This window comes from Cataglyphis hispanica, chromosome 16, assembly GCF_021464435.1.
Source record: "Cataglyphis hispanica isolate Lineage 1 chromosome 16, ULB_Chis1_1.0, whole genome shotgun sequence".
Lineage (NCBI taxonomy): Eukaryota > Metazoa > Arthropoda > Insecta > Hymenoptera > Formicidae > Cataglyphis > Cataglyphis hispanica.
The window spans coordinates 5,513,100-5,537,553 of record NC_065969.1 but is presented as its reverse complement, the minus strand read 5'-3'; the positions used below and the strand labels follow the sequence as shown (position 1 = coordinate 5,537,553).

The 24,454-nt window shown below is 30.1% G+C and overlaps 4 protein-coding genes across 7 annotated transcripts in view; 2 read left to right on the top strand and 2 right to left on the bottom strand.

Annotated features, from left to right (window-relative positions):
- Positions 1–24,454, top strand: part of LOC126855677 (uncharacterized) — a 168,776-nt gene that overhangs the window by 67,734 nt on the left and 76,588 nt on the right. The window contains exon 6 of one of the 2 annotated variants that reach the window (XR_007688280.1): positions 5,413–5,423. The exons of the other annotated variant lie outside the window; for it this stretch is intronic. The gene's annotated coding sequence lies outside the window, so the exon portion shown is untranslated. Of the gene's footprint in view, positions 1–5,412; positions 5,424–24,454 lie in introns of those variants that run through there. 2 annotated transcript variants of the gene reach the window in all.
- On the top strand, positions 63–12,916 carry LOC126855730 (uncharacterized). The gene is given in 17 exon segments (XM_050603594.1): positions 63–474; positions 825–1,080; positions 1,202–1,497; positions 1,750–2,409; positions 2,497–2,637; positions 3,340–3,459; positions 3,663–3,860; positions 9,298–9,507; positions 9,816–9,955; positions 10,335–10,447; positions 10,628–10,923; positions 11,033–11,196; positions 11,283–11,532; positions 11,824–11,968; positions 12,065–12,212; positions 12,282–12,401; positions 12,644–12,916. Coding segments are annotated over 16 exon segments (3,375 nt in total). The 5' UTR covers positions 63–474; positions 825–833; the 3' UTR covers positions 12,771–12,916.
- On the bottom strand, positions 5,065–9,086 carry LOC126855661 (myotubularin-related protein 6). 3 transcript variants are annotated; one of them, XM_050603510.1, is made up of 13 exons: positions 8,816–9,086; positions 8,455–8,600; positions 8,201–8,363; positions 7,860–8,017; positions 7,655–7,780; positions 7,448–7,582; positions 7,008–7,140; positions 6,689–6,915; positions 6,213–6,463; positions 5,974–6,117; positions 5,763–5,889; positions 5,400–5,660; positions 5,065–5,332 (listed from the first exon to the last, which is right to left on the bottom strand). In XM_050603510.1, the coding sequence occupies exons 2-13, from the start codon at positions 8,551–8,553 to the stop codon at positions 5,189–5,191; spliced, it is 1,968 nt and encodes a 655-aa protein (XP_050459467.1). In that variant the 5' UTR covers positions 8,554–8,600; positions 8,816–9,086; the 3' UTR covers positions 5,065–5,188. The 3 variants fall into 3 exon arrangements, with proteins under 3 accessions (XP_050459467.1, XP_050459465.1, XP_050459466.1); XM_050603508.1 differs by having other exon boundaries at positions 8,455–8,586; XM_050603509.1 differs by having other exon boundaries at positions 8,455–8,568.
- LOC126855653 (brain tumor protein-like) lies at positions 13,084–24,449 on the bottom strand. Its single transcript, XM_050603478.1, has 9 exons — positions 23,691–24,449; positions 22,868–23,199; positions 22,544–22,748; positions 21,958–22,465; positions 21,435–21,605; positions 21,038–21,291; positions 20,565–20,922; positions 20,223–20,455; positions 13,084–19,937 (listed from the first exon to the last, which is right to left on the bottom strand). The coding sequence occupies exons 1-9, from the start codon at positions 24,375–24,377 to the stop codon at positions 19,833–19,835; spliced, it is 2,853 nt and encodes a 950-aa protein (XP_050459435.1). The 5' UTR covers positions 24,378–24,449; the 3' UTR covers positions 13,084–19,832.

The following is a 24,454-nucleotide window of genomic DNA, read 5'->3' as shown; positions in this document are numbered from 1 at the left end:
TTGCTCCTTCTGTTCTGATTGGTCGATAAAACATTACTCGATGAATAGATTTCTTGAACACAATTATACGTGGAACTACAGGAACAGGAGCAGATTTATATCGTTCGAGTTTGATATGTCATTGATGAAAGTGAAATTACTTTTCTACATGTTTGATATTGCATTTAACTTATCGTTGAATATGCGTGTATAGACATATATAAGCAATCGAGTGGATTAATAAATTCGATTGTAGAGTCGATTAAACACAAAGAGAGAAGGGGCATTGCCCTGATTAGTACAATTTCGCCGGTAATTTCCGGAAGTGCCGCTCCTTTTCGGAACGCATCGTGTATGCGGGTGTCTTACGTGTAAATAGATTAAATTATCATTATTAAATAATTGAATAATACGTATTCCGCTTTTCTCGCATTTCCCACCTTTAGACGTACCATATATCTGAGGAATCTATGAACTAATATCTTCTTCGTACCGGTAAGAATATATTTTTTTCTACGGGATATCACTACGTAGAATGTGAATGTAATTTAATCGAATACGTAGACGACTCACGTTAATTCTATGCACGCTCTTTCAGTCTCTTTCGCGAAGGTATACATGTAATTAAATAATCTAGTAATTTCAAGGTTAAGTTTCGCCTGAGATTCGACTTTTAGAAATATAATTAAATATTTTGAGATGAATGAAATGTTTTTTCTTAATCGTTTGTGAAACTTTCCTGTTTCTTTTTTCTTTTACTTAGATTATATTTCGTAATGCTTTTGAAGATACGATTAAACGAATTGGATGAAAAAGGATGAACACGTTTTTTTTCTTTATTTTAGGAATATGAAATGGCAAGAATCATAGCTTGTGTGGTATTAGTTTATCTTAGTGCATATTGTAATATATTAAATGCAGAGGAGAATCATGACAGCAGTGTCAATGCTGAAATACAGAAACCATCTTACAAAAGTCCAGAACCTTCCGACTTTGCTTACTTAGCAGAGAATTTTGATAGCGAAGAGAGATTTAGAAAAACATGGCTATTATCGGAAGCGAAAAAGGACGATATCGACGAAGATATTGCCAAATATGATGGTTAATAGAAAAGTTTTTTTTACATTTCACAATTTATTTAACATAGATTTTAATCAGTAAAGAGTATAAAATTAATTTTCTAAATATTTTTATTTATTTTACTTTTTGTTATTCATATTAGGAATTTGGTCCATTGAAGAACCTAAGGAACACGCAGAGAATGGAAACCTAGGATTAGTGCTTAAGAGCAAAGCTAGACATGCTGCCGTTTCTACTTTATTAACTAAGCCATTTTTCTTTGAAGACAAACCCTTAATTGTACAGTATGAAGTTAATTTTCAAGAAGGACAGGAATGTGGTGGCGCCTATCTTAAATTGCTCACATTAGACGATAAGCATAAAGACTTGAAACAATTCCATGATAAAACACCATATACTATAATGTTTGGGCCTGATAAATGTGGCAACGATCATAAGGTATTAATGGATATATTTGTCTTATAATCTTTTATATATCATATAGAATATGCATTTATTATGTGCAGATCTGTTTTTACAAATATTAACTAACATTAACTAAATATTAAAAGTAATTAAAATTTAACTTTTTTGTTTCTGAGTCAATTTGTGAAATGAGAGATAAACTAAATATCAGTTAGCACCTGAGAGAAAATAAGTCACATATTTACATGTATCCATCTAAAAATTATATTTATTTTTTATCTTCAGCTCCATTTTATATTTCGACATAAAAATCCATTGAATGGTACAATCACAGAAAAACATTGTAAGAAATCAAAAAATCGACTGGAAGATTATTTCAAAGATAAACAGCCACATTTATATACTTTGATCGTACGGCCTGATAATAGTTATGAGATTAAAGTGGATAATAAAATCTTAAATTCGGGTTCGTTATTAGATGATTTTGTGCCTCCCGTGAATCCGCCTTTGGAGATAGAGGATCCTGATGATAAACAACCCGAGAATTGGGATGATAGAGAAAAGATTCCCGATCCATTGGCGGAGAAACCTGACGATTGGGACGAAGACGCTCCAGCACAAATAGTTGATGAGGAAGACATTATGCCCGAAGGATGGCTAGAGGATGAACCGCCAATGATACCGAATCCGGATTCAGTTAAGCCCGATGATTGGGACATTGAGATGGATGGTGAATGGGAAGCTCCAGAAATATCGAACCCAAAATGCGCCGACGTTCCTGGTTGCGGTCCCTATAAGCAAAGAATGAAGAAAAATCCGCGATATAAAGGAAAATGGCTGGCACCACTTATCAACAATCCTAATTACAAGGGAAAATGGAAGCCTAAACTTATAAACAATCCTGAATACTTTAACGACGAACATCCCTTCAAAATGTTACCAATTGTATGTGAACAACAGAATATTTTTCAACTGTACTAATATTATATTAACAATATTATGAAATACTTAATTTGTAAAAATGTGATTTAGAGTGCTGTTGGTTTTGAACTGTGGTCAATGTCACCTGATATATATTTTGACAATATAATTATAACGGATGATGAGGAAGTTGCAAAGAAATGGGCAGATGATAGCTTTGAGATTCGACGTGTTAAAATTGCTGAAGAAAGTGTACGTATATTTTTATCTATAGTTTAGATAACATTTCACTGTTCTAAAAATATAATTTTACAATATAAATGCGCATATTAGAAAAATTATGCAAAAAATAATATTGTGTAAGTATATAAAATTTTAAGTCATAATTAGTTTATCGAATTTAACGTTTCATACATTTGAAAATTGATCAAATTGATTTTTACATTAGTATGGATTATAACATGCAGGATTCTTTATGGGGTCGAATGATGAAAGCAATGAATTATAAACCAGGCTGGTGGGCACTGTACTTTTTATATTGTATAATACCAGTTGTAGCTTACATCTGGTATCTATACAAACAATTTCGCGAGGTACAACATTCGCGTGTAGAAATTAAAAATATGCTTGATAAAGTGTAACATCCTATACATAGTAGTTGTGCAATAATGCATATGTTATATTGTACATTTGTATAAAGCATTTATTTTATATTAGACTTCTTAATAAGCTACATAATCACATAGAGTAAAAAATCAATTTATATATCAATTACGAATTATATGTATGTACATATATATACAATTCTCACCTGCCTTGAGTACTAAAGGAATCATGTTATTATTTAAAGATTAGCTCTGCTAATGCTATGATTGAATTTGCATATATTTTCTGTGTATATAATAGCCTTTCATGTGTACATAATGTGTAGCATTTTACGATTATCTGATATAGTGGATTATATGGAATCGAATCGCAACATTTACTGCAGACCATCCATGGATATGGGCAGTATATATATTGTTAGCTGCAGTGCCTGTAGTACTGATAATATACTTTTGCTGCTATTCAGAGGTACAATGTGCTCAATATAAAATAACTCAAGTAACACAAATATTTAGGAACTATAAAGTGAAATTTTTGTTGATTGCTTTGTAGATTACATTAAAAATCATTATCATATAGACTTATTTATTCATTGTTAATATTATTATATGAATGAGAGAAATATTTTTAAAAATACCAAAATGTAATTTAAATCGATTCAAATATATTAGGGTAAATCAGATTTCAAGGATGATGATGATGAAGAAGAAGAAAAAGCACCTTTAGGAATAAGCAATGATGTCGCAGAAAATGCAGAAAGTGAAAATCAATCTTTGAATGCCGAACTAACTGAACAAAAATCTACTACAGAAGAAACTGAAGATACAGAGAAAGAGACTGGAACAGAGGAAGTAATTGAAAGTGATAAGGTCAGTAATAAAATTTTTAAGTATTTCATAGAAAAAATTGCAACTTATCATAATTTTAAACTTTTGTAATTTACATAATGCATTCTCTTTTTCTTTTTTCATTGTTACAATCTTTGGTTATGAAAACGCGCATAATTGTTGCAGGATACATCACCAATCAGTGGTGAAGGACCACGACGAAGAAAACCAAATAAAGAATAGAAAAAGGAAAAATTATAAAAAGAAATTATTATCGCGCATGCACGCGATATTTGCTGATATTTATGTAATACTATCACATTCCACATCACATTTGCTACTGTGGATAGTAGGTGGTTACCAGTCACTCTAGCAAGTTCAGTCATTGCAATGATGTGATCGACAAGTATTTAATTCCTTGTCTTAGGATATTGATATTTGACTTTATATATATATACATACATGTATATATATATGCAAAAGTTTCCATTGATATATTCAAACAAATCATTCTCAGATATGCTTTTGTGTAATGAGTGATGTATGATGCATATGTATCATAAATTTGCAAGAGTGCTGTCCCGTTAATCTGGATACTGCCTTAATAACGTATTTATGTATTCTTGCTTATGATCATGAAATGTGTTTTAGAATTAAAGATTGAAAACAGATTCATCTTATTCAATTTATATGTTTAATGTCACAATGGAGTAAATTGTAGTAATAGATAGGAAAGAAGTTAGTGAATAGTAAAATGTGAATGTAAGAGATGTTAATTTACATGGTAATTTTAATTTAGATATCTTAATGTCGCAAAACGATTTTTTCATAATCCAATGGTTGATTGTATTCTTCAACTACTATAATCTAACTGCGATACAGGCAGATTATCCAATGAAAATTAATTTTTGTTTTTATAATCTTTTAATAACTCTATATATATATAATTTTATATTAAAAAAAAAAAAAAAACGTAACTTGAGAAATGCAATCAATTTATCATGCACTGTACTATAATAGTTTGATCGTCAATAATTTGTTATTGTTATAATTATTTGGTGTAATATTCACGAACTTTTTTTTTTTTTAATGTGTTATCGAGTCATTTAAGTTAAGAATAAATCTGTACGGTATATATTACTGTAATCAGGTACTACATTGTTTGTATTAATTGACCAAATTGAAGAAAATAAAATTCAAAGAAATAGAAAAGCCAAATATATGAAATTGAAATTATACATTATACTGTTTGATAATATATGCTAGGCTTCTTCATTATTTTGCTTAGGAGATATACATGCAATATATCCATACAATATTTAAGTTAAGGATTATATAAGTATATGTCGGCATTAAATAAAGTATCAAGTTTATGGACTAGTGGCGGATACTCCGGAACTCTGACAGCACGTTTTACATGTAGGTACAGCGCGTTGTGATAAATGTCCGGGTAGTTTCGTGTGCACCGCCATGCATCTTGTGCATAATACGTCGCCGCAGGACCAACAATGATGCTAAAATAAAATCATCGCAAATACAAACAACGAATGATTTAAGCTGGGTCAACTTTGTCAAATATACCTTTTTGTTGAAGGCATCGAATGTGGTGGAACATCCGCATTCTTCTATATTTCGCGATGATTTCCATTCCAAAGCAACAGTTTTCAATTCATTTTCCAATTGACTCACTTTTAATTTAGCTTTTATCTTTTCATCGTGATTTGTGGTGTTCTCTATTATAGTCTCCGATAGAGTCTCTTTCATAAATTTATTATCAAATTTATGTTTTCCTTTCTTCTGAGAATTATTTGTATTTAAAAATTGTCCTAAAGAATTGACTCGCTGTTGAAACAAAGTAACAAACATTTTTTAATCCATTTTTCTTAAACTACAATTTAAAACATTATTTTTATATTTGTTCTCTGTTAAAATTATGATACATACTTTGAGCAGAAGCTTCACATGATCCTCTAGTGAGCTTGTGTGATCATGGATTGTCAGGAGTAGATCTTCGCATATTTCTCTAGGATGTATTCCATTCTCAAATCTGAAGTACAAACCTCTCCAAAGACTGAAAAGTAACTTGAGTTACATTCTGCATTATACACTTATATATCTAAGTTTTCATTTTATACAAAAGCAATATATTTATTACACAATAGATTGAGGTGCCAATTTAGGTTGAATAACATCAGTGGAGTCCTCATTATTATAACGATTGCATCTATAGATTGGATTTATATACTCATTTGTATTATTAGCTAAGTATCCCCACAATGAATACGTTCGCTCGGATAATCTGAAATAATAATTCACAATTTTTGTCAGACTTTTTTCATTTATATCATACATATCATATGAAATAATATAGAATATGCGAATGAGAAAAAATACCTCAGCATTTGTCGTTCCTTCTCCGAATTTCCAATGAATGTGCCGTGTTGACAGCTATGTACATGATCGTGTAATGTTAAAAGAAAATATTCATTGAATTGAAATTTGTTTGGATACTGTTGCAATAATTGATACGTCGCATCTATAAACTGCGTAAATATCGGCGCAAGTTCTTTACCATCGCTGCTAATGTAACCGCAACGATCGCTAAATTTATGACCAAATGATAGCCAATCCTTTTCTATTAAAGCCTTAAAAAGTGATTTTCTTAAATAAAACCATATTTATATATAAAGAGTAAAAGATATAAATTTAAACAGATAATTGAATATATAGAGAAAAAAAGAATCTTAACCAATATGTAAAAAAAAAATTTGAATAATATATTATTATCTTATGTATTTATTGTACAATAATAGTCATTATTTCTATTATATCTATAATGACTTTAAGAAATAAGTTTCAGCTTTACTTACTTGAAAACCTTGGATGGTTCGGTAAAATGGATCCAACAATAACGCAGCCAGAGAGCATACTTGCGCGGTGCGATCCCATCCGTCGCTACAATGAACCACTACGCTCACACCATTCGCAATTGCCCGTGCAATAAACCAAGCGGTTTCCAAGATGGAGCGGATATGCTTTAACCAGCCGCTGCTTTCTAGACCGCTTAAAAACGCATTCATGGAGGTTGATCTTTGCACTATTTTTAAATGAAGATAGACATTTAACAATAATGTGAAAATGACTATATTTCTTCAATATAGATAATTTTCAGGAAAATTGTATACTTACAATCCAAAAGTTTATTTAAGCTTGTCCTCATCACATGAATGTTTTCTATTCCAAAGAAATGAAACTTGATATTGTCATAGAAATTTTCATTCTCGTATCCTTTTCCCGCAGCTCTATTAGCAAAGGCGTTAATCTAATCCAATAAAAAATACAAATTATATTTTGATTTTTAAAAATATTTCTTACATCTATGAAAATAATGATTCAAATCAATTATTTCATATATTTGTAATATATTCATCAGAATGAAATAATTAAATATCAATTTAATCTAAATAATGATTGAGAATAAACTTTATGCTTTCCAAAATTTTAGAAAATATTTTCTATTTTTAATTAGAAAGAATAGAAAAAGATAATACAAAATATACAGGAGTACGATATAAAATTTAATATCTTCAATTTTACAACAAAAAATTATATTTTAATCGAATACTCACCCGCGGCCTTGTATCCACAACATACATATATCTCGAATTAAGATTTGTACATAATATATTGTACATCATTTGTTCATCTTCGGGACATCTTGCGCTAAATCCCGAGAGTGGTTGACTGCAGCGACAGATGGCAGCCTAAAAAATATTTTTTTACTTGCAATTATTTTATTCCTTTCAAGTGCTATATCCAATTTATCCTTTTTTTACCTTATTTGAATGCAAATATGTTAAAACTGGTAGCCTTCCTCTGCTTCTAAACTTTGCACTACCCAATAAAATGTTGTTAGTACATGTACTAGGAACATATAAGTACCTTGGATAAGTATCGCAAAGCTGAAAGAATTGCCATGATTTATTTAACAATATTGAGAATAGAAAACGCGTGTTCAGAATAGAAATAGAGGATATATACCTCATAATTAGTATTTAAATATGAAAGAGACCATTCTTCATTTGGCACACCCTGCCGTTGAAATTCACTCTGTACATTGAAAAAATTCCATCCTGCATGCTGAGGTAGTGTATTTTCACTTTCTTGATAATTGAAGCAATACAAATCTTCTAAACTAGCTAATATGGAAAAGAAGAAATAAATTGTTATCATATCAATATATTTATATAATTGCCTTTTAGAAAAATACATTCTATATTATATAACAAATAATATACTTTATTATTAAAATTTAATATTAATTAATGTTAATTAAAAAATTATTAGAAGAGGAAAACTGAGATATAAAGTACATTTGTTACCTGGGCAAGATAATTTTAATAATGTTAGATAGATCTCATGACAATCACGTTCTTTTGGAATAACAAATGTGACAATGAAGAAATGTTTGCATTTAATGTATAATGGCGATCCTGTGGTTGTCAATGGTTGTTTCTCTATATTGGAGATATGCGTATATAATACCTGCAATTATAACATTATGTAAAGAAAACCTTACTTTTGTCACACAAAGCAATCAATAGATATATTTTCCAATGAGCTTGATGTAATTTACCCATATTTTCTTTTTGCCACTTCTTTCAACAAAAATAAGATGTGTCACCGTTAAATAAAGAGAACCAATGGAATGATTATTGCTATATTTGTCCAACATTCTCACATTTTCTACCTGCAAACGTATTGTTTCCTGGAAAACTTATACTATGTATATAAACATAAAAATAGAGAAATTTTTTAAAATTATGACCACATTTTTAATATAGTTTAATTATAATAAGAAATGATAAAATAAATATAAAAGTCATATGTGTGACCTTAACATTCACCAATCTTTTTTAATTAAGCCATTAATTCGTTACTGACATAATTACGCAAAACATTAAAATAAAGATTAGATTATAAATCAAGTTTAATACCTTAGGAATCTTTATCTGCTCCATCTTTGTAGTCTTTGAAAAAAATTTGTACACGAACGATTAAATAATTGTATTAGTATTTATGTATTTTATTTAGGCTGCAATAATTAACATACGCGCGATAAATATATTGTTTAATTTTCATGAATGGTTTAAAAAAGTCATTTATTCTAAGTATATATAACTTGTCAGATAACTAAAACTAATAGGCAAGAATACTATTTTCATCACTTTTGTTGAAATGACAGATTGCAATCTAACACCACACGAACTGTCATTTGAACCTTGGAGTATATTGTATGTATAGAGGTTCAAGTTTTATTCTTTTTTAATTTATAAAAAGCTGCAGAAGATAATATAGGAAGTTAAATGCATCGATGCATTATCGATCGGTGCTAAAAATATAAGTGATAAGTCGATAAGTTGACAGATGGCGAATGCAATTGATGTGAACTATCGAAAATATTTCTCGCTAAATGTATTTCCTGTGCATGAAAATTCATTTGTCAAATTTTTATCCAACTCGGATTTATAATGAAATAAAATATATAATGCGATTCAAAAGTGCCTATTATTAAAAAAAAAAAAAAAAAACGGATATGGAAAAAGTTAACACGGACGAGTTGATCCCGAAATTAATTTCCGGCACATACGAGGAATTTTGTGACAATATTGTTGTGTTTCTAGAAATTGTGAGTATAATATGTGATACATTATTATAGTAGAGAAATATAGAATATATTTTTCTTATAAATTTATACTGAAAACTTTATGTTAATTTCGTTTCATTGTAATTCCTTGACTTCAACAGCAATCTTGTGTGATAAAATTTAAATAATTTATGTCATAAAATAATCATTCAAAAATTGATTTTTTTTTAAATTTTAATTATTGTACTCTATGTAGTAATATGTATCCAAAAAGATATTTTTTGTTCTTTTTCATTTTTTTTAAATAGTGTAAACGATAAACTATTCATATTTTGCAACTTATTTTTTAGTATGATAAGAAGACTAATTTTGAAGAGTTGAATAAAAACTGTTTACGAGAGAAACTATGGAAGAGATTGTTTTATTATTTAACAGATTGCACTCATCGAGACCATCATCATCATTATTTAGCTGCTTTGAGAATACTCAGGTAATTTGATTATGTTATATATATCATGGAATAGTGCAAAATATCCATAATAGATCATTATTATGGATCAGAGACTACACAGTGATATCTAATAATTATCATAAATCTCTTTAAGAAATAATTTATCAATAAATCATATTACAATTTAATAATATAATACAAATAATAGATTATAACAATTTGTTATTCTGTCTTATTGAATATTGCAGTATTATATTTAGTCTAACAATTGTTACAATTATTTTTTCTAAATTAATTTAGATTTAATATACATAAAGAATTTATATATTTATCATTTTGTAGATTTAAGAAACATAAATGTCATACAAAAAGATATATATCTAATCCAATATAATTTTTATACATTTTCATGTTCTAGTCGAGATAAAACCAATTTGAATGAATTAATTACTGATGAGGAAATAAAAATTATATTGCAAAATGCAATATTGACAAAAATATGCGAAGAAGAACAAATCTCATATACAGCTGGTAAAAATGATTAGAAAATAATTTTCTTATATAAAATAGACAAATAAAAGCAATCTATTTTTAGATTAATAACTTAATTTTAAAGATATGGTATAAATTTTGTAGAATAAATTCTATATGTGCATCTTCTTATCTTCCATTTATCAATATATGTATTTTTATAAATACTTTTAATTGCAGGTACAACAGAATCACTAAAATTGTTGTGCAACTTGTTATTTAATAGTGTAAAAGTACAACAATCTAAAGTTTTAATATCTTCCTTGCCTTATCTTATTGACCGAATCAAAAATTATTCAATTAATGTTCCTCACAATGTCAAATTATTTGACATGAGAATACTATTTCTCCTTACTGCATTAAATATATCTACAAGGGATATAGTCAAAACTGATTTATGTGGTGATATATGTCTTATTAAAATAATAGAGGAATTTGTGACACAAAATCGTGATAATAACACAACTGTAATTAAGGTAAAGAGATTTAGTACATTTTTTCAATAACGTTTATACATATATATGTTGACTACATTTATATATATTTGTATTTAAAAATGACTAAGTCTTTCTCTATTATTTTCAGGAGGAAATAATGGTAGTTTGTGAAGTTTTGAAAGTTTTATTTAATTTGTATGTACACTCTGATGATACTGGAGTCGAAGATCAAGAAAAATACAAAAATTTAGTGTTAATTTTGTATAAATTGTTAGTTTTTAAATACTCACTACAACAAGATGATCTGGAAAGGTAAAATATATTTGTGATAAATGTAGTTATCGTGTTTACAAGAAAAATTATATCTAATTTGATATATATTTACTGTTCTATTTTAGCAATGTCATCAATTTATTGACCGTAATACCGTCTAGCTGCTATACACCAATTATACAACCTGTTGAGAACAATGATTGCAAAAATGTATATCAAAATATGGATATGAGCGCTATATGCGTTCTACTTAAATTTTTAGATCAGAGATTAGACTGTAAGATAAATTTGATAGAAAATATCTCTCCAGTAGTTACCGCATTGATCAGACTTGTCAAGTCGGAGAAGATTATTCGTAAATATGTGAGATTGCAGGTAAAATTTCATAATTGAATTAGCATTGAGATATATATCATTTTTATAATAATGAATTTTCTCATGCATAACTTACGTGGACCATAAAAAAGAAAAATTTGTATAAAAAATTTATTTTCAGAAAAGAAAATTACCATCAGAAATAATAAATAAAAAAAATAAATTTTTCTTAACAATCTTGATCTCATCTATAATTAATAATTGTAATATAGAATTAATATAAATTTAAAGTTACTCCAAATATATTCTAAATAATAGATAATTTACAAATATAAAATATAAATGTTTCAGATTTTACCTCCACTGAAGGATGTGATGAATCGCCCTGAAGAAGGGACGACATTAAGAGCTAAATTATGCAAATTACTAACTTCGCCTCTCACGGAATTGCGTGACTTAGTTGCAGAACTTTTATTTATCCTTTGTAAAGAAAATGGTATTCATCTGTTGTATTAAAACATCTCGTACAATTTTTATAGCACACTTTTCAGACTTAATAGCGCAGTTATTAAATAGTAAATATTATCTATAGTTAGCCGCATGGTGAAATATACAGGATACGGAAATGCGGCGGGTATGTTCGCCAAGAAAGGATTGTTAGGATCTAACCAGACGGAAACGAATTATTCTTCGGAATCGGAAGATAGCGAAACGGAAGAATATTTAAAGTTTAAAGAGCAGTAAGTATGAGATTTATTTCAGAAATTCTGTCTTGTATATTTTACAAATAAATGATTTTTTTTGTCAAGAATAAATCCAGTAACCGGATGTTTCGAGAATCCCAAACCAAATCCGCTTGAAGGTATGACGGATGCGCAAAAGGAGTATGAAGCCTTACAACTAGTAAATCTTGTTGATAAGTTAACGAGGTGAGTTGTGCATATTAATTGAGAGTTTATTTATTCGTCACAGATCAAAAAGATATGTGCGAGATATACAATCATATCAGTCGTCTAATTCTAAAGCCGTCATTTTTACGCATTTGTAATATTACTATTTTTCTATGTATATACGTAAATCTGTAATATATTATCAGTTGTAAACGCTACAATGTGTGGTCATATATCTTTCTATGTATAAAAAAATATTTCGAAACAATGTTGCTGCTTAGGGAGGGAGTCGTGCGTCCTTGCCGCATCGGCGACGATGGGAAACCGAAACCCATAGAACATGTTCTCGAATTACAGAGCGAATTATCAAGACAACAGTACGGTAGAAAGGACTCCGACTCTGAATAAATATATTTCCAAAATACAGGATATGATCTGTATGTCGATATCCTTTCGAATAAAGATGTCTAAAGTGAATAATTTGTCTATGTATGTGTAGGCCTGTACAAAATCGTCATTTTTTGTTAGATAAATATAACTAACAATTGTCTAAATGATGTACAATTACGTAAAATATACCCGAAAACATAAACATGCGATAATATATCAAAAAAAAAGAAAAAAAAAAAAAAAGAAAAAAACCCGAGTTGAAAATACACAAGTTGTTTTGTATAAATTAAATCGCGTCTCAGGAGATTGCTGTCTGAATAAAAATTCGGCATTCAGTTGATTACTTTATTGAAAAAGAACAAAGAACAACATTACAAATTAAACAATTGACAGGAAATAAAAAATATATAACAGTTTCTCCAAAATCACATGAAATATTTAAACATTACAATTTTGGTAAAATGTGTTATGTGCTTTGTGAGCATCACAATATATTATTATTGCATTGCAGCCTATGCGCAGACAAGAATGTATATCTCTACACGTTTCAAATAACTGCATATAGTGATATATCATTTGAGAATATCTTAGTATAGGATAGTACATATGAATTGACAGGCAATGGCAAATTGAGTTGATATGATGAAGCAATGTACGATCAACGGAGAGCATTTATCTTTTTTTAAGGCTAAATTCTGTGTCCATCCTATAATAAAATATTTTCAATACAATACATTTGACAAATATATATATATATATATATATAAGTAGCAAATGTCCCATATCTTTAATTATGTAATACGGTATGTAGATTAAAATATTTTTTTTCCTTTTTTTTTTTGTAAAAGTGTATATAGATGTGTATACGTATAATACCATTAAATTTGAATATATTTTATATAAAAATGAAACTTAAAATTTTGTAGATAGATACAAGATATATAGAAAAAAAGCTCTGATATGCGGTAAATAAAAAGAAAGATAAAAGGAGGAAAAAAAAGAGAGTTATAGATCTGTTACAGATATCTCGGGGACTAGCCTTGACAAACTTTGGAAGAATAAAAATTCGTAAACTAAGAAACAGATACATATTGAAATACTTTGAAATTCAAATAGTCCGATAACAAGGGAGGAAGAAGGTGCTTAATATAAAGGCTGAGTAATAGTTTTCGAGGAAACTGATTTGTGTGTACACAGTCGCGCGATCTGGACATGTATAGCTCTAAATAATACATTACAAGGTGACCATGCTCCTTGACATCTCATTAGCATATAAAAAATATATCGGTATACACGCTTTCCATATTGCAATTACAATTTACCTTTTCTCATCATCAGTTGTACTATTCTTATACAGTTTACATTTTGAAGTAGAAGTGTGATGTCGGAACATTTAAAATCTTTTCCTTTTTCAGAGATATAATTCGTTTCTTATGCAAAATACCAATGGAGGTTTCAGGAAAACATGGTTTACACAGCGTAATCCATAATCAGTTTTCGCACACAGTTCTATTACAGACATAATGCATATAACACAAATTAAATAATTAAAAAGTTCATTTCAAATACATGTTATTCATGTATGTTAGATAAATTCGAGAGAACCTAATACTAAACTAATTTTGCATATAGATAAATGTACCGGAGGCAGGCTAAACTTTTGGTAAAGCGATCGTTCTTGGTATTACAACAGATACTTATTTTTCTCGCTTATGACAAGTCAGTCCGTTGCTAACAAAAAAGCCTTTTACGAAACCGATAATACCGATAAATAAATGTAATCGCTTTACCACAGAGTTGTTTTTCGTTCAGCCTCACAATTGCTACTTAAAAGTAAGATGGAAACGTGGGAGAGATCAGGGATATATTCGTGGGTATGCTACTTGAAACGTCGACACCTTTTAGCATACCAAGTTGGAATGCAACTGTATGTAACGCGTGTTTAGTGGTCAATTTGATATGTAAACAAAGTACTTCCAAAAGGAACGTGTGTTGTAATATTTAAAATAAATATTACACGCGTATGTGTGTCGTGTGTATGTATATACAGGGCAATGGCAAAAGCATTTCTCTTTTACCCTCATTTCTCAGCCTGTTAAGTATTACATTGTGTAAACTAATGCAAATAAATAAAGCTAGTGCTGTTTGAGGAATGAAACCAAGTAACAGTATATACGCCTTTTAACACGCCTTTCGCGTTACACTTATCATCTAAAGATAGAATATATTAAATATTTGTACTTTAACTGACTAAGCAAGGATTTAATCTTATAATTTTTGTCTTCTTATTCTAAAAACTTCGATATCCCGACACGACGCGAAAAAAAAAAACTCAAAAGAGACGAATAAAATAAACTCATAAGGAATAAAAACAAGTCGTAAGCAATATACATGTTATATAAATACTCTGATTAGTCTGTTTTGGCACTAAAGAATTTAATTTCTCTATCTCATAAAATGTGAAGGATAAAATGATTGATTTTTGGAATGCAGTTAAATCGTAAAGTTACAATTAACATGAATACTCATTATATCTATACGAGCTATAATCGCTCTCTTCTGCTCCTTTCAATGAAGTAGTACGACAAACTACAATACAATTCGTTGTCATGCCACCTCAGATTGAGTATTTCAAACAAAGAAAAAAAAAAGAGAATATGACAACAATTAAAAAATTAAAGCAAAAACGAAATAAACGTGAAAAAGAACACAACTAAAATGCAAATAAATTGTTGTGCAATAGAAATCGATCGCGATAACGTTCTTTTTCTTATCTTCTCTCAAATAAGAGAGAGATACAACTATATCAAGAAATTTATAAAACCAATTAAACAAAACAGTATATAAATAATATAAATACACATTTATATGGAAGCAGTTCCGTGTTTTTTTTTTGTTAAATATCGCGTAAATAAAAATGTGATAGATCAAAATGGAGCAAAGCTCAAACGTAAACCTCTGGCAATATATCTGCCGAAGGGATTATTTCTAATGTATCCGGATAAGAGTACGCTATAATAGCGTCGAAAACAGCCAATCGAACACATAATGCTTGCATAAAGATAAAATTAGTGATATATAAGATGGTGTATATGAGCGCGCGAATAAGGAATAAAAATATTGTTACAAAAATAATGCAGAACGCTTACCACATAATAAACTACAACTTTTTCTTTTTACGTTTTTTTCCCTTTTTTTCTTTTTGATCATAGACTTTCCTTTCTTCTCTTTCTTTTTCTTTCAATATATAACTTATAAATATGTATATATATATATATATATATAAAACTTAAATTATGCTGAAGAATGAATATGAAAAAAAGGAAACTGATCACGGACCTTTAATGTATAAGCCATGTGTAATAAAATGTAATCATTTGCTTTTAATTTAGTGTACGATAATCCTCTTTTTGTTACGCTTCTCTCTTCATTTATAACCAGCTATATAATGTTAATTGGCCATGCCCTAATCAATATAGCAAAGTCATAACTCTTTTTTTTAGGATTCTAGGAAGACTATGATTAACCGTAGGCTAGAATTCAGTTTATGTCGTGTCATTTTAGTCCTATCATTTATATAATTGTAGATGTCATTATTGTATAATATATGCAATTCTTTTTCTTTTCGAAATCAGGAACATATTCGTGTCTGTGTACATGTGTGTATGATATATAGCAACAATTTTTCTTTCTTCCTCGAACACACGACATATTTGATGATTGACAAGTATTCTGTCTTGCATAATTTCAAATTTTTTCTTTAGATTGGAGTAAAGCAGCTCAAAGCGCGCTCTAAATGTCTTCCTTATATGTTGTATCGTAAAATAGTGTTTGTAAAACGGCATATTAAAAACAAATTTGAAATTGGAACATATTATTTGCGCCAACTTTAAATTATAAATAAAACAAATGATAATTATTACAATTATAAAAGGAAACGGTACCGTAAATGAAATTACACAGCACGAATATAGCGCATAAAAAAAAGAAAAATTCGGTCGTACGTAAAATCAAATAGTTCTGTTTGAAATTATATCGGAGAGAATCTCTGTGGCACCTAAAAGGCCTTGGAAGTTTTGTATAGCAATAAAAATAGTACTGCTAAAGTAATACATGGGAACCTATTGCATATATCCAAAATACGATCTTTTCTTCGATTACACCATCAGTTGTAAAACTGTTTAGTGTGGATATAGTTATATGAGAGCTTCTGTTTTTAAATATTAGTTTAACAATGTAAGCAAAGTTTATCTATTACGTACAGAGTGACTATATAATTCTATACATATTAGGATATAATAAGACTTTTGAGATTGTAAAAATCATCAAAAAATCTATCACAATTACCATTTACGTAACAAGTAATTCTCATTCTTTATTATTCTTTTTTCTTTATATTATTGTTGTAATTTAAACATCAAGGCAAATAAGGGGTGAATTTCAACAGTGGCCTAAATTAGCCAAGTAGTCTTCCACAGATAAAAATATGTAAATAGAGTAAATCTATACTAAAATATTCAAGTATATATAAGGTGTGAGCGTAATATAATAATTTTGTGAGGTAAAAGACCCTCTCGTTAATGGTCATCCATTCGTTACACGCTATGAGTTTTTAATATGACTGGCAAAAATTTTTGCAACATGTGTTCTCTTTTATTTTGAATATCTTTTTTTTCCATTTTATATTTAATGTGTATCATTGGAGAGACGATTGATGACTCCCTGTATTTAGGTGTTATTGTGCTTGTGAGACACACCTTTCAGATGGCACCAATGGTAATCTCACATTGATACACTTCTAATTAATATATTTACCTAGCAACAACATCAGAGACTCTTTAAGGACACAACTTATCCTGACGATACTATTATCACAGGCATTATTTATATAACTCTGCTAACCATGACTATTAAATATTTCAGAATTAGTTTTTCTTTTCTTTTTTTTCTTTTTTACATATAAAATTAAAACTTCTAACATTACACGAGAGATGAGTACGACTGATTAGCTTAGGTGTATGTATATGTAGGCTTCGTGCAATTTACTACAAATGCCGATGTTATATGCGCGAGTTTTAAAATAGCCTCCTAGTACTGCTCTCTTTGCGTGTTTCTCATTCGTCTGATTTTTTTTTCTTTACTTGTCTTATATGAAAAATGAAATCAGATATTATCGCAAATTTCCTGTGTATGCAAATGAATCTGATAAAGCTAGTCAAGTATAAATATAAACATATATATATTTTATATATATATATTAAATATATAGTATATACATATATATAATATATTTATGTATATATATATTTATATATGTATATATGAATATATGTGCTACCTAACATTTGGTATGGCAAGATAGTATTCGTAATTAAACATTATTGTAGATAATGTAAGGTAACACAGTGTATGTGTGTGTAGCAATCTGCCAAATATCCGATTTACATATGTTGTATACACATTGCATTTTAGTTCAATCAAATCTTAAGGCTGATCATGTAAACAACCCTAAAAAATATGTGTATTTCTATATATGTAGGTGTTTTATGTGGTTTTACTTTTCCTTTTTTTTCAATGGATCTCATGTTAATTATATACATAAATAGAGGTTGTTTAGCAAACTGTACGTTCTTTTTTTTCTTTACATAGATAAAGTATCGTCCCTATGATACCGGTGGTATATGGTACTCTTACGAATCTTATATAATATATTATGCGAAATCGTTGCCTTGCATTTTGTAAAAAAATGCGCGGGAGCGATTTCTGTAATTTTATAACAAATACATTTACACGGTATGGATACATTATTCACTAGCACCACAAACCAATATAATTCACACACGCATATATGTTCATATTCATATGGTGGACCACACATATAATAAAGCATCCTGAGTAAATATTGTAACCATTATGTGTCTCGTCTAATTTTAACAATGCACAAATGGGATCTACTCGTTTTTTTCTTTTTTCCGTAAATGTAAATATTATAATTATAATGTAAATATAATAATTATTTCCCTTTTCTTTTTATGCTCAAAGTGTATCCTCTCTGTACGACACTTCTTATATAAGATATTAAATGTTTGATTTTCAACATACCATAATCTATTCCTTGCACATTAACTTTGTTTTTATATTATGTTCTCAACTATCATTTTTAAACGCGCAGAAAGAAATCAGGAACATGGCTCTTATTAAGCTTTGTGCCTGCTGCAATGAGGAGTATCATTTCATTCTCTCTTCTTTAGAAATACGATATGACAAGAGCAGGAAGTACTATCAACTACCTCGCAGCATGCAACATTCTTTTTTTTTTTTAATTTTTCTGTTAAGCGAAAAATTTTGATCCTTTTATCATGAAATTTTTATCCTGCTGAGCTTATTAGTTACTTATAGAAGCTCTTAAAGGAAAACCTTTTAAACATAATCTCTGTACTTATATATGCATCTTGAAGCATCAGTTAGGACTAAGAAGACAAACATTCTTGATTAATAAAAAATCAAGACGAGAGAACGTCTTGTTTCGAGCACAAATCGAAACCAGCGCGCAAAAAGTGCTCGTCGGAGACTAGAATAATTTGATTTATAAACATACTTAAAATACTGACGTATGTCAAAAATGATGTACAACAACCAATTTTGACGGAAGGCCATTGTAAATTGCTTTCGCTACTACAAACGACCCAACTGACTGGTTGGTCGATTATAGCTTACTGCTCCTCCTTTTTTTTTCTTTCTCTCAATAAACTGGTTCCACTTAGTTAATTTAATTTACTTTGGCAGTTTACCAAAATGCAAATTGCTAAGTTACTATTATACTGTTTGGTCGGAGACGTACATTATCTTTCTGCTTTTTTTTTTTGTTTTCAATATTGTTACTTTCATAAAACGGGGACGCATTATATTTTTACAACTATTAAAGCTGCATGCTGCACTTGTTTCTATTGCTTCAATAGGCCCAAAATTGGAACGTAATGCCTTGGGCATGCCTTTCCCATTTTTCGTTGAGAGCAGTTTCCAAAATAAGTTTCCATTTGCAGAAGAAAATTACAACATACTTACTCGTCTGATGCCACTTCATAATATATAAAGAGTGTTTAATACAAGGACATGGTGGTTGTTTTTGGCCAGTGTTACAATATATCCTTCCGAAGTTATTTTCAAGCCGCAACATCGAGACACCTATAAAATACATTATATTATCAAAACATGCAAATATTACAAAAATTTTTTTTAAATTATTATATCTATAAGCAATATTTCAATAAGACAATAAATAAAACAGAAAATGTGAAATATAAATTATACAAATATTAATTTTAAATTATTTATCAAGCATCTCTCTTTGTATATTTGACGGACCAGTACAATAATATATTATTACTGGTATATCCAAATAACATATTTGAAAAAATGTATATGTATATAATGTGTCTTAAATTGATAAAATATATGATATGCTCTAACCTTCACATATGGACATTCAAATTCTGAAATTAAAGAACCAGCTCTGGAGAAAACAGCTACATGAAAACGATTACCATGTGAATCTCCAATTAATACATCTCCTGCATCGCTAATATCAATCCCGTTCGGGAAGTTTGTTACATTCTCACAGCCAATGCGACGCAGGAATTTACCCTCTTCATTAAATACCACGACACAATGTCCTTTGAAGTCGCAAACAAAATATTCTTTGCCTAAAGATTGGGTTATAAATAATTATAAATTATGTATCTATATGCGCGTTATTTAAATTAAATTTTTATAGGCAAAAATTTATTAAGGCAAAAGGAAAATGATGCCTACCACTGATAGCAATATCACTTGGTTCCCTCATATAGTCACTGCAATCAAACCACCTCAAAAGATCTCCTGTATCACTGATTACGAACACAGTTGGCGACACACTGTCAACAGCCACAATATGTCCTTGGCTGGTAACAGCTAGGCCAGCTACGATGTCGATGTAACGAATAGCGATCTTCTTAATAAAATGACCGTTCTTTGTAAATATCTGCATTCGAGATCGTTCATTTCCACGATCACATACAACAAATTTGCCATTATTTCTCATAACAGCCACTTTCCTGGGATACCATAATTGTCCCTCCTCTTTACCAGGAACACCAAATTGAAATTTGAAGGTACCAGTCTTATCAAAAATCTGGAATTAATGTGTATACAATTTATATAATTTATTATAATATTAATGCAACTTTTATGTTTGTTTTTTTTCCTTATAAAGAAATAGTTATTGTTTCTATATATTATATAACTACCTGAATCCTATGATTATTCGTATCTGCAACAATAATATCTTCATCAGTTCCCAAACAAAATCCATGAGGCGAATTAAATTGCCCTTTACTGGGTCCTAATTGTCCAAACTTGCTTCGGATATGCATAGGCGTCAATTTCGTATTTTGAGATCTTGGGTGAGCAGGATAATTCCCTGTCCCTGATCCAGTTACATTAGCAACGGTATTTCCTACTACTACAGGCATGTTATGCATAGAATCACCTATTAAGTCATCTAAAAATAAAATATCGATATTAATAAAAACAAATGCAATAATTTAAAACCATTTTATTATTTTTGTAACTATGTTATTTATGAACAAAATTTGTTTTCTTTTTTTAATAATATCAATCATATAGAGATTAGAATAAGCTTACCAGCACCCTGTGAAAGTATTGGCGAAGTAGAAGAGGACAATGGTTGAAATCCTCCATTTAATAGACTATTGGTAGCCAAAGGACCCAGATTTGGATTGTCTACAATGGCTGGTGAAGGTCCACGTCCCAATACTAATCCACCACCACCATTAATAGTGGCATTTCCCAGATCTGTATTATTAAAATAAATTTGTTAGATTGCATTATGATAATAAGACAATAAATAATATAATTCATGTATAGTAAATTTTAAACATCAATGTATGCAATAAAATAAAAAATTTTTAATTTTATAAAAAGAATATTAGTAAATAAAAAAATATAATTAATAGCAATTAAGTATCAATTAAACATAAGCAATAATAACATTAAATATATGTACATAAAATATGTGTATAAAACTAAAAAATATAGATTCTAATAATTCTGTTTCCTGAAAGATTACATCTGGAGGATATAAGACAGGATAGTGCAGAAATGTGCTGTAGCAAACTCATAAATTTTTTAAGATTATGTTCTTTACCTTGATTACCAAGAGTATTTCCTAATTTTGCAAGAGCTTGTAAATTATTGATGGCATGGCTCGTTGAACTTAGGTCTCCAGTAAATAAGTCTACCAAAGAAAAGGGCGGAGTTGGACTAGGATTCGAGCTAGATCCAACTACACCAGTGTCACCCACCATCTCTACCTTCTCTGCTAAACTGGCCAGTTGTTGCAGATTGTATTCTTGGATACTAGTCAGTCCATGGATAGGAACCGTACCTGGTGGAAGAGGTACGGGTGGTGGAGGTGGTGGAATATTTTGAGGACTCGAAGTTGGTGGTATAACAAATGAGGGTTCACCTTCAAAAGAGGATTGCATTGACGTGGGAAGTGAAATAGGAGAGCTTGTGCTGATAGAACTTGGACAACCCATTGAAGTGGTGTGAACCATTTGCTGATTTGTAGAGACTCCTGATACTGTTGAAATTGGTTCAGGAAGAGTTTTCACTTCCGGTGTGCTTTCAGTACGAAATTTTCCAAATACTTCCTGCAATAATCCACATATGTGAATTTGTAGGACATTAATTTAATTCGATAAAGTATAATATTAATTATACATATTTACCTTTACAGTATTCTCAAATTGATTATAATCCGTTTGAAATTCGATAGAGAATGTTACATTGTGTTTTGGTGTATTTTTAATCAAATTCATCAATTGAGCTCTTACAATACGACGAAGGGCCAAAATCTCCACTGCATCACCATGTTCTAGGAGTCTTGAAGTGAAACGACAAGCATCCTCTATTTTTTCTACTGTCTTTTCAACACTGTAACAAAATTTGAATGAAATTTATTTTATTCATTTTATTGAATATATTAAACAAATATTATGTTTTTTGTCTTAATTTGTTACTAAAATATAGACAGCTATGGAATATACATATACCTATGAAAAGTATCCATAATTTCAAGTTCTCTGTCCGAATGCAATTTCTCGAGCTCGGTTAACGCATTATCTTTACATTTCTCCAATATAGCTTTATAACTTTGAAAAGTCTCCATAATTAAATCTTTTGCTTGGTCATGTTGTACTTGCAGCTCGCTGAGTGCATTCTCCAATTGTACCGAAACTTGATCGCATTCAACAATTTTTGCTTTACTCTCAGTCATCAAATTGACTAATTCTTCCTTTTGTCGTGGTTCTGCATCTGTCAGTCGTTCGTATTGATGCTCCGGTGCTTTGTGCTCCACAAGCAGACATTCATTGCAAATAGGTTCCTAATCATACAATTTAATTTTATACTTTGTGAGATTCTATTAGTACCAGAATTAAACTGTGAGATAATTATTTCAAAAACATAAAAAATAGTACAAATATGCAAAGATAAAAATAAAAGTTGTTATATCAATTATTAGTTTTTCTTGTATTATATGATAAATTATTTTTCTTTTTATAAAATATTTAATGCTTTTGTGCAATCAGTAATTTGCAAATTATTTAAAAATACAGTCAATGTCAATACTTTTTCTATGTGTGTACAGAATAAAATACTTTTCAAAATATACAACTATATAAATTATAATTTGCAATTCTATATATGTATATATTCTGTATTTAAAAATGTATGTTAACAATGTATGTTAACAATGTTACACAAAAATTTAATTTAAAAAACCCATTAATGCAGAATTTTTTATTTAAGTTATAACACATTAATATAATTATTATCTTAATTATTATTGAAAAAGTATTCTCTTCTCACACATACCTGGCATGTATGACAATAAAACTTCATATTTTCAGCGGGATGGGATTCGCAAAATATTGGTTTGTGTATTGGAATAGCTTCGTTGGATTGCTTCAAGTCTTCAAAGGCAACTACTTTATGGTGCTCAAAGCAACGCATAAACTGATGCGCCGTGTTGCAATTTGGACACAGGAAATTGGCGCAATCCGAACAACGCGCCACGGCGCTTTCTTTGGCCTTGCAGGAGGTACATAGTACTGCCATGTTCTCGATAGCGGACATATCCAATATATTGGTAAGAACATAGTCGCATGTGAGCGACGCGGCGCCCTTAGAACTAACGGAAGTCTCTTGATGGCATACGGGACAGCTTATGATGGAGCCCACTTTGGAATCCCCGGCCTCGTCCATGAGAAGCTTGTCTAAACAAGTTTCGCAGAACACGTGGAGGCAGGAGAGAACCCTGGGTGAGCACAGCTTACTCATACACAAGGCGCAACCCTGATCGTTGGCCTCGCCATTACCGCACGTTATCTCCTCGAGGGCATCGCCGGGATTGCCACTGTTGTAGCCGCCGACGGAGTTACGCTCGCCGAATATATCGCCACCGTCGATCTCCTCGGTGCCAGTCGCCGTGGTAATGCCGCCGTTCGTTGTCGGCGATACCGTGGCGGCCCCGGACGGAACGGCCACCGTGGACGATGCCATCCTGCGATCTCGTCGACGGAACGATCAAGGAGAGAGGGAGCGATGTCCCGATGTCCTCCGACCGTGTTTATCTCAGG

What these genes read in the sequence shown, in the direction of transcription:
- LOC126855661 (XM_050603508.1), bottom strand. Translation starts at nt 8,839, where the DNA reads ATGGAGCAGATAAAGATTCCTAAG. An exon ending in AAGGAACGACAAATGCTGAG is followed by an intron (nt 6,118 to 6,212) that starts GTATTTTTTCTC and finishes TTATTATTTCAG; the next exon opens with ATTATCCGAGCGAACGTATT. An exon ending in TCGATGCCTTCAACAAAAAG is followed by an intron (nt 5,333 to 5,399) that starts GTATATTTGACA and finishes ATTTTATTTTAG; the next exon opens with CATCATTGTTGGTCCTGCGG.
- LOC126855653 (XM_050603478.1), bottom strand. Translation starts at nt 24,377, where the DNA reads ATGGCATCGTCCACGGTGGCCGTTCCGTCCGGGGCCGCCACGGTATCG. An exon ending in ATTATGGATACTTTTCATAG is followed by an intron (nt 22,749 to 22,867) that starts GTATATGTATAT and finishes ATTTTGTTACAG; the next exon opens with TGTTGAAAAGACAGTAGAAA. An exon ending in TTGAATGTCCATATGTGAAG is followed by an intron (nt 19,938 to 20,222) that starts GTTAGAGCATAT and finishes TGTATTTTATAG; the next exon opens with GTGTCTCGATGTTGCGGCTT.